The following is a 9,491-nucleotide window of genomic DNA, read 5'->3' on the forward strand; positions in this document are numbered from 1 at the left end:
GTACAATGGACGGCTTATTAAAAACCTCTTAAAACAACCCCTACCCCAAAATTTGGAAAGATTTTTTAGTGTGCCAAGAAGACAACATGTTACATTAAGTGTCATGATGCAAGTTGTTGAAATTTTTTTTATTTTAAATATCCATCTATTTATATTATGACACTTATTATACAATGTTCGGAACCATGTTTCTAGTACATGAAAAATTGCTCCAAAGTTTGATCAACCGAAGGGCTCGTTTTGACGATCCATAAGCTGAACCGTGACTCGTTCTGGGTCGACCCTCAACTTTCCGGTTCAATTCGGGTCGTTATTAGAAGTTAGAAAACGTTAGTTTGTTGTGATTTCCTGTCGATACAAAAACGCCGTTAAAACGATGGCAGTTGAGGTCCTTGGCGCGCACCGGATTATATCTCCAAGACTCCATAGACGAAAAAGAAAGATGGCTGCTGGTGTGCTGCATTCTGCTTCCTTGGCCGGAATCTGCTCCTTCACTCCCACCACAGGTTGCTGTGCATCCTCGCCTCCCATGCCACCAAAATATCAGAAAGCGAATATTTTCAGTCAATTTAATTATTAATTTTCATTATATTTTTTGTTTGCTGATTAATGTTTGCAGATAAATGGAACATTTGCAGATTGATTTCATCGCACAGACACTCAATGGTTTCCCAGAACTCTTCCTCCGCCGCCGCTATTGGGTTTTCCACGACGTCGTCTTCGGGGACGTACGGCGAGTCGAAGAGGGTGTGGGTGTGGACGGAGAGCAAGCAGGTCATGACGGCCGCCGTCGAGAGAGGCTGGAACACCTTCGTCTTCCCCTCTCAAAGCCGTGAACTTGCCGATGAGTGGTCCTGTAAGCTCATTCAAACTTTTTAAGTTTTGGGTTTTGCTGTAATTAATTGAAGGTAAAGGGGAAAACTTTACAATTTTAGGGTTGCCATTTGGGAATTTTTGTGGAATTCCATATAATTTCACCTTAGAATTTGTTTTTTTTTCTCACTTTTGATGATTTGGGTGTGGAATGCGAGCAGCAATTGCATTGATAGATACTCTCTTTATCGAAGAGGGAGCGATTTTGGATGGTGAGAACAGAAGAGTTGCCACAATGCTTGAGGTCGCCAACCCCAAGGAGTTGGAGCTGCTTCAACCCGAAAAAGCGCTTGGCGAAAATTTAGTTGTTGATTTGCTAGATTGGCAGGTATGTTGTTTATTGATTACGAAAATGTAGTTTGTTGCTTTTTATTTCGGTTTCTAAACCTTCCCAGGTATTTTTTTTACGTTGTTTTTGTTTCTTAGGTCATACCTGCAGAGAATATAGTTGCTGCATTTCAAGGGAGTGGGAAAACAGTGTTTGCTGTTTCGAAAACCGCATTGGAAGCTCAAGTCTTCTTTGAGGTATATATCAAACTTTTCAAGATTGAACTTCGGACTATCGCCTAGATTCTATGCATCCTTAACTACTGTTCGTGTTCATTATTTTGCGCTTGTAGGCCCTCGAGCATGGTTTGGGTGGAGTTATCTTAAAAATTGAAGAAGTAAAAGCTCTTCTCGACCTAAAGGTAATTAGTTACTGGCTAAGGGCTTGTTGGGCTTATGGAAAGCATTTTTTCTTCTTCTTATATTGGTTATTATTATCAGGACTATTTTGACAGAAGAGATGAAGTGAGCAACATATTGAGCCTGACAAAAGCCGTTGTAAATCGAGTCCAAGTAGCTGGAATGGGGGATCGAGTTTGCATTGATCTCTGTAGTCTCATGAGGCCCGGGGAAGGACTACTTGTATGCTGTCACTCTACTTTCTGTTATCATGCTGCTCTTTTTATTCAGATTGAGTTGGTTATCGATGATTGTCGTTCTTATAGTCTAATGTTTTATTATCGTCAAGGTTGGCTCCTTTGCCAGAGGATTATTCCTCGTTCATTCGGAGTGCTTGGAATCAAATTACATTGCAAGCAGGCCTTTTCGTGTGAATGCGGTGAGTTTGGTTTTGAGTTTCCTGGAAATGTTATAAAGAACTGTGATCATGTAAATTGGTGCTTGCTGCAACAGTCATCATGTCCCATTACACAGCATATTTACAGAGGATTGATTGCATTAAGTTACTTATCCGGAGCATTTAGGGTTAAAGGGTTTTCATTTATAAATGATATAATTATAAAAGCTTTACCATATTCCATATCATATCTATCAGGCCTGCTCACTTTCGCTTCAATAACTATTGAGATGATTCCTTCGTAAGTAAAAACTATTAAAATGCAATGGAAGTCGAGAATAAATCCTTTCAGTTTCATGCAATTTCCACTTACCTTCTATATATTTGGTACCATAAGGCTATGAGATCACCTGCTTTTGTTATTTAGACAAATCGAGACGAAAATGAATAAGGATGTTAACATTATTTCTTTATGTTCTGTTTTTCCTTACTCGTCAATCTTATTATTGCTTGCATCTCTGCAAGTAAAGTTGATAATGTGTGCGGCTTATTCCTAGACAAACAAATAAACTTTCTTATCAGAAGAGTCATTGGATTATTTTGGAGCTACTTTTTGGGTGGCTTTAAAATTTTACTTTCCATTGCCTATTTTACCAAATGTATGTGCGAAATGTGCAGGGACCTGTGCATGCTTATGTTGCTGTTCCAGGCGGAAAAACGAGCTACCTCTCAGAATTGAAAGCAGGTAAGGAGGTGATCCTGGTTGATCAGAAAGGCCATCAACGAACAGCAATTGTTGGGCGTGTAAAGATAGAGACTAGACCGCTAATCCTTGTAGAGGCAAAGGTCTGTAACAGCTACGTTCGCAAAATTTGATTAATCTTTTAATTAGAGTTGGGTACTTTTGCTGGTTAGTAAACTTTATTGTTGATACTGGTAATATTTTTGCCTTCAGAGAGATTCGGATGATCAAACTTTCTACAGCATCCTTGTACAGAATGCGGAAACAGTTGCCTTGGTTTGTCCCTCCAAAGGTCTTCCTCAACTCTCGTAACCGGTTTCTTAAGTTGAATTATATTGTTTTTCCTATTCTCCGTTCATCTTACAGTCGCTGAACCTTCACTTACACTTGCTGCAGAACGCGAACTGCAAAAAACTGCAATCCCTGTGACTTCGCTTAAAGTTGGAGATGAAATTTTAGTTCGATTACAGGGAGGGGCTCGGCATACGGGAATTGAAATTCAAGAATTCATTGTGGAGAAATAAGAAATGGAAGATGATGTGAACATGAAATTTGTCGAGAATTCTTACAGCTATGTAAATTTGTAACTGACATAACTGATATAACTAGATCATTTTTTGGCCGTGAAATTGCTTGTGTACTACTTTAGTCCTGTTTCTTCCTCAGCAGAATATACAACCCAAGTGCAAATGCAAGGAACAATTAACCACGTGCGCGTGCACAATTTTCCGCCGTGGATGTGTTTGCTGCTTTGAAACTTCTGGCAGTTTCATGCACATCCACGGTTGGCAATTGCTCAGGCAGTTCACGTATGACGCAAATAAATCGATGAGACACAGATTGCAGATTACCGACAAAGACAGTTACCAAGGAAGAAACAACCACCTATAGATTCTTTTCTTTGGCTAGTTTAAATGTTCCTTTGGTAAATTTCTATGCTCAATATCTATGTCTAGCCATACAAGTTAAGCTTGATGGCAAAACCCTATAAACTCGACTCTACGAAGAACACATTGACATTTAACTCAATACAACAACTGAGGTCTTTTCTTTTCCCACTATCTGTCATATCCCTTAAACGATAACTTCTGACGCAAGGAAACGAAATGGATATCAAAGAGGAGCTCAATCTTACGATTGTGCAGATTGCGAAATAGGTCTGGGTGATCGGTTAAGATGGTATAGGTGAAATGGTGAGGCATGCGGACCATTTGGCATGGATCGGGTTCTCGTTGGTTGTCCGTTCCTTGAAACCCTGACCAGCCCTCTACCGCCATTTCGAGAATTTGGATTAGACCCAGGAGCTTGCAAGGCTTGGTAGTAATATGAGGATCTGGCCATGTCATTGAGGTCAGGAAGAGGCTTCAGCACTTCAACAACTTCACTCATCAGAGGTCTAGCCTTGGGGTCACGGCTAAGACAACGGGCAGCCAAATGAAACGCCTTCTGAGCACCTTTGATAGAGAAGTGGCCTTCAAGTCTAGGATCTATTAGACGGTAGAACCTTTGCCTGTCTCCCAGATGCGGGCGTGCCCACTCAACCAAGTTATGCTCCCCATTGGGTCGGTTTTTGTCCATAGATCTTTTACCAACCAACATTTCAAGCAAAACCACCCCGAAGCTATAGACATCGCTTTTTGAAGTGAGGTGTCCTGATAGAAGATGGCTCACATTATATAAATTACTTTACATTCCATGAAAGCAAAAGAGCATAAATGACGAGATGCAGTCAGGACTGTTGAGAACAAGGCAAAAAAAGAGATTCATATGGTTTATGATACCAACCTGTCATTACGTACTCAGGGGCTGCATAACCGTAAGTGCCCATAACTCGGGTGGAGACGTGAGTTTTGTCTCCCTCTGGAGCATCTTTTGCGAGCCCAAAATCAGAAAGCTTAGCGGTGTAGTCCTGGAAGAGTAAATCATTGATTAGAACAATAGGTATCAGGTAAAAACAATGACATTCAAACCCGAGCTCATTAACGCACCGCATCCAGCAGTATATTAGATGTTTTGAAATCTCGATAAATCACTGGCCTTTTGGCTTCCTCATGAAGAAAGGTAAGACCCTGTGCAGCACCAAGAGCTATTTTCATCCGGATAGGCCAAGGGAGCGGCAAGGTCCCTGAAATGGGGGGAAAAATTATTACTGAAGCATGTGACAAATCAAACTACCAGAACTTGTACTGCACACTCTCATACACATTTTACTTCCCCTTTTTTGTTTTTCTAAGGAAACATCTCATGGAAAATTTTCAAGGTGTGGCGATTTGAACTCTAGCTTTTTTACCACCTCACCGTATTTAATTGTGATGTGCCCCCAACTTTGGTAAGTTTTAACCCCTTTCTTTATTTAGATGTAAACAGGAAATAAATCGTAATCTACAACCTCCAAACATAAATTTAAGATTGTCGTATCACATTTTGCATATGAATGGCATCTAAAACATAGAAACTTTTCTTTCCTAAGAGAAACACTTTCAAACACACTATTAACAAGCAAAAAACCTCTAGGACCTGTGCTAAAACAGTATCCACACGTCAACACTAATACTAATAGAAAACCGGTTAAATTCAGTAGGAGTCACAATAGTTCAAATCACTCGCAAGCATTAAAAAGTGAGCATAAATCTTCGAGCCAAAAGAAAAAACATGTTTAATCACTTGTCACAAGGAAAGACCATATTCAAATTTCGAGGAGATATAGTTTTGAGCACATACTTCTAAAGAGGTGATTCTCCAAGCTTCCTCGAGGCATAAACTCATAGACAAGTAACCTTTGATCATCCTCAATGCAATAACCATATAGCTTGACTAAATTTGGATGAAGTAGGTTGCCAAGATAATTAACTTCAGCCTACAACACGGAAAAGACACAATGTTATCTTTCATCCACAAAAGTGAATAACAAACACGCCATAATTCTAATTAGTGGTAACGGACAAAAAGTGGTAATGAGGTTCCATACCAGCCATTCTTTATGACCTTGAAGTCCCTCATGGTTCAGAGTCTTTACGGCAACTGCAAGCCCAGCTCCAGGTTTTACTGGAGTAGTTCCATGTTCGTCAATCCAGCCCTTATATACACAACCAAATCCACCCTCGCCTAGAAGATTCACAGGTCTAAAATTCCTTGTTACAGACTTAAGCTCATCAAAGGTGAATTTTCGTAGCTGAGAAGCAACTTTCAGTTCCTCAGCTTCCTTGGGAGTAGACACAGTACTTCCTGTGTTACTGGTGGATGAAGACGAAGCAACCGGAGCAGCTGGCTGGTCTTTGATCGAGTCATTTGCACCTTTACTTTCCCCTGGTTTACAAATGGCACCACGTCAAATCATCAGGTATAATTTAAGACAATCAGCTTAGCTTTATATAAAGAGTAGGCACAGATTCTAAATTTGGCACAACTAGGATATGTAGATGCATTGATAGAGAAGTCTGCATAATTATCAACCATTGATGAGGTATTTTATGCACCAGAACACGTAATAAGAAAATGCTCTGCCAATGTGAGTATCCCGTTAAATGTTTGCCTTGTCTAATTTTGTTTTTTATTATGGGAAGCATACTTTGTGGATATGTGGAATTGTTTACAGATTAACATCTAGATGATCATAAAAAATTGGACAAGGCTATTTGAAGGAGTAGGTGACCATGATAAGAGCCCTCCCTACTAAAGATAAGCTTGCTAAACAGTTAAACGGACACAGGTAACACAGAGTCACACCTACGTTACTTTCATGAAAGAGTTTTGTTTCAGTCAGTTGCCCACGCGCACATGGAGAGTAATTGACACTAGCATTGTCGTTACAAAATGTACATATAGAGAGACACGTCTCATCACATTAGAGATGCATTAATTGTCAAGACAACTCTAAAATCTTCCACTAAATGCGGAAACATAATCATTGCACATAGCGCACGTCCAAATTAACACGTGCACAGAATTTATACATAACGATGAAAGGGTACTACCTGCGCATCCCTCTTATCCCGCACTCAGTGACACGAGTCAAAAAAATCTACCCATATTTCATATAGAACAGAGCGAATCAAACACATGCACAGCATATATCCAAAACCACAAAAGAATGATCTAGCTCTATATCCTTATGTTTGGGAGCATCCAGAAAACACAAGTCAAAGTCGAATCTAGATAACAGAACATACTTAAAAGTCAAAATCAAACATGCTGGAAATACTTATGCACGTTGGAATGTTCGGTAGAATTAGTACAATTCTAATTAGAACACCTCATGGTTGAACTTTCGAAAGCTCTTAGCCATTCTTGATTAAGAAGCAACAAAACTACCAACGAAAGAAACCTTATCACTGGATAAAACCAAAACCTGGAAACAATGCACCAACAGATACGATCACAGAATAATCGATTTATCCAACCAGAATAACAAATGCAGAACCGAATGAAGATTTGATGAGCCTAATAAGCTATTTTAAACCAAACATCTATATCTATATGCACGGCGCACCGACGTGCTAAATAACATGATCACACTAGTACATTGTCAAGGAATCAATCCATATCTAATCTGAAAGTAAAACCGCAACAATTGAGACAAATTGTATGAGGAAAACATCGTAAAACAAAACGAAATTTTAAGGAATGAATTGAATTATACCAGCTGGTGAGGTAGTTCCACTTGTAGGCGTATTCAGTTTGGTCTTTGGAGACATGCACATCCCCATGAACCTTAACTTCATCCAACATCCTGCCACTTCATCTTGATCATCTTTCCTTTTCTTTCCCTTCGATTTTCCGACATTCTTAGATACAACAGAAGCACCACGTCCCAATCCCATGCTGTCAAAACCCTAAATTAAGCAACCAACCTTTCAATCCCCTTTGAAGACAAACAAATATGGAATTCAGAGAACAACTCCGAAAAAACAACTTCGAAAGAGAAAAACTGCCCAAAAAATCAAAATTCTAGGAAACGCATTGGACCCCTTTCAGATATGAGAATCCTGGATTCAAAAAAAACCCCAAAAACACAGAAACCAACTTGAAAAACCGAGCTTTTTTGCTTGAAATCACTCCACCGGACAGAACCCTCGCAAGAAAAACGACATGCAAGCCAAAACGACGACCGCCTAGTAAAATTTGCAGCTAAAACATAAGAGAAAGCCGGACTCAAAACGAGCAAAAAAACCCAGAAACAGAATCTCAGAGGGCGACGAGTTCGAAGAGAAAGAACACATTTTGCACTAAAAAATCATCACTTCGTCTCTCCCGGCAAAACAGAAAAAACACACGCATTCACTAACACAAAAAAAAAGACATAGAGACACAGTGACAGAGCGAAAACAACTGCGAAATCGTGTCGAGGTTAAGCTAACCAGAAACCTAAGAACAATGCGGTTTGGTTTGGTGGGAGAGAGACACAGAGAGAGAGGAGGTAAACGTGCGTTAAGCATGAAAAGGAGTGAAGGACAAGGGTGAGGACTGAGGAGGATGTTTGAGAGGCGTTTTAAGAGAGAGAGAGAGAAAGAGAGAGAAAGAGAGGGGAGGGGAAAGTGTAAAACAACAGGCATTGAGTGAGCCCCAAAAAAAAAAAAAAACAGTTGCTGGGCATCCTCCAACTTGTGACTCTGAAGCGTTACCATGCCAGTGCTCGTTTGCCACAATTCATGTGTTCTTTGGTTAAAAACGAAATAAATTTGAAAATTTAAAAAGATACTTACATATTTTGATGATGATGTGGAGCTCATGCAGATGCTCAACATGTCGTTTGATTGCATAATTATGGTGTTATTGGGACTTAATTTGTCCTATTATTGCTTATTGAGATAGGATTCTGCTATCCACACACCATTCTCAATTTTCGATCATCGAGTCGAATAGACTAAAGAAAATTAATGATAAAAAAATTAACAAGGTGCGAGAGAGGTAAAATGGGTGTGTGAATACCACTTTCGATTGAGATAAGGGTTTTTCTTTGCAAATTTGGATTAGGCCAATGTTAACTGAGTTCAAATTTCTCTTATTGTAAATTAGAGTAACTTAAACAGGCTAACAATAATGTTGTTTACATACATAAAATTAACAGACTTGTTGACACACTCTCTAATCTAGGTATTTTTTCTATTATATGTCTAGATTAGTTGTGTATCAATTAGAAACATAAAACTGATATCATTGTTCACACACTGTGGAGATCTCATATCGTTCTAATGCTATTTAGACAGGACTTGGATTCTCTGCCCTCCCATTTCCATGCCCTCCCCGTGCCCTCCGGTTTTGTGTGGTCACGGTTAATCCATGCTAACATTTTATATTATTTTTTATAAAAATAATAAGACAAAAAAAAAATAGTAATATAAAATATTGACGTGGCTTAACCGTGACCACACAAACAGGAGGGCACGGGAAGGGCACCGAATTGGGAGGGCAGAGAATCCAAGTCCATTTAGACACACTTGATGACACACTGGTAAATTTCACATCATCGTAATGCTATTTAGACATAGATAGTGTTATTCTCACAGCTAATTGTACTTCCTACACACCCTTACTAATTTTTGTTCATTAATCTTCTTAAATTCATCCGATCTGACAACCGAAAATTGAGAAGGGTGTGTGAGAGTTAAAAATGAATGTGTAGATAACACCACTCTTTAGACACACTCAATGACACATTAAATGTAGTTAGATAAGTCCCATCTCATTAAATAGTGTGTCAGCAATGTAAAACGTTTTGTGTGTCTAAATTGCTTTTTAAAAAATTAGAAGAAAAAAGGCAGAGGTTTTTTCTTTTTACTTTATCTTTTAGTGGTGTGGTTTTATGGTATTAAC

The 9,491-nt window shown here is 39.2% G+C and overlaps 2 protein-coding genes across 3 annotated transcripts; one reads left to right on the plus strand and one right to left on the minus strand.

Moving 5' to 3' along the window:
• The first annotated feature begins 346 nt into the window (after positions 1–346).
• LOC103421496 (uncharacterized) lies at positions 347–3,307 on the plus strand. Of its 2 annotated transcripts, none has more exons than XM_008359537.4 (10): positions 347–506; positions 620–856; positions 1,035–1,201; positions 1,300–1,398; positions 1,494–1,562; positions 1,642–1,782; positions 1,889–1,978; positions 2,615–2,782; positions 2,892–2,970; positions 3,075–3,307. In XM_008359537.4, the coding sequence occupies exons 1-10, from the start codon at positions 377–379 to the stop codon at positions 3,200–3,202; spliced, it is 1,308 nt and encodes a 435-aa protein (XP_008357759.3). In that variant the 5' UTR covers positions 347–376; the 3' UTR covers positions 3,203–3,307. The 2 variants fall into 2 exon arrangements, with proteins under 2 accessions (XP_008357759.3, XP_008357760.2); XM_008359538.4 differs by having other exon boundaries at positions 354–506; positions 639–856.
• Positions 3,308–3,503: 196 nt separating this feature from the next.
• LOC103442335 (serine/threonine-protein kinase PBL34) lies at positions 3,504–8,326 on the minus strand. The gene is made up of 6 exons (XM_008381116.4): positions 7,318–8,326; positions 5,647–5,984; positions 5,400–5,535; positions 4,667–4,803; positions 4,464–4,587; positions 3,504–4,330 (listed from the first exon to the last, which is right to left on the minus strand). The coding sequence occupies exons 1-6, from the start codon at positions 7,496–7,498 to the stop codon at positions 3,810–3,812; spliced, it is 1,437 nt and encodes a 478-aa protein (XP_008379338.2). The 5' UTR covers positions 7,499–8,326; the 3' UTR covers positions 3,504–3,809.
• Between the last annotated feature and the right edge of the window lie 1,165 nt (positions 8,327–9,491).

Source organism: Malus domestica, chromosome 09 (genome assembly GCF_042453785.1).
Source record: "Malus domestica chromosome 09, GDT2T_hap1".
Lineage (NCBI taxonomy): Eukaryota > Viridiplantae > Streptophyta > Magnoliopsida > Rosales > Rosaceae > Malus > Malus domestica.

Coding starts and splice junctions, on each gene's coding strand:
- LOC103421496 (XM_008359537.4), top strand. CDS start 377: ATGGCAGTTGAGGTCCTTGGCGCGCACCGGATTATATCTCCAAGACTC. Junction 1,202..1,299: donor TTGATTTGCTAGATTGGCAG/GTATGTTGTTTA, acceptor TTTGTTTCTTAG/GTCATACCTGCAGAGAATAT. Junction 1,979..2,614: donor GGCCTTTTCGTGTGAATGCG/GTGAGTTTGGTT, acceptor CGAAATGTGCAG/GGACCTGTGCATGCTTATGT.
- LOC103442335 (XM_008381116.4), bottom strand. CDS start 7,498: ATGGGATTGGGACGTGGTGCTTCTGTTGTATCTAAGAATGTCGGAAAA. Junction 5,536..5,646: donor AAGGTCATAAAGAATGGCTG/GTATGGAACCTC, acceptor TCCGTGTTGTAG/GCTGAAGTTAATTATCTTGG. Junction 4,331..4,463: donor CCCTGAGTACGTAATGACAG/GTTGGTATCATA, acceptor ATCTTCTATCAG/GACACCTCACTTCAAAAAGC.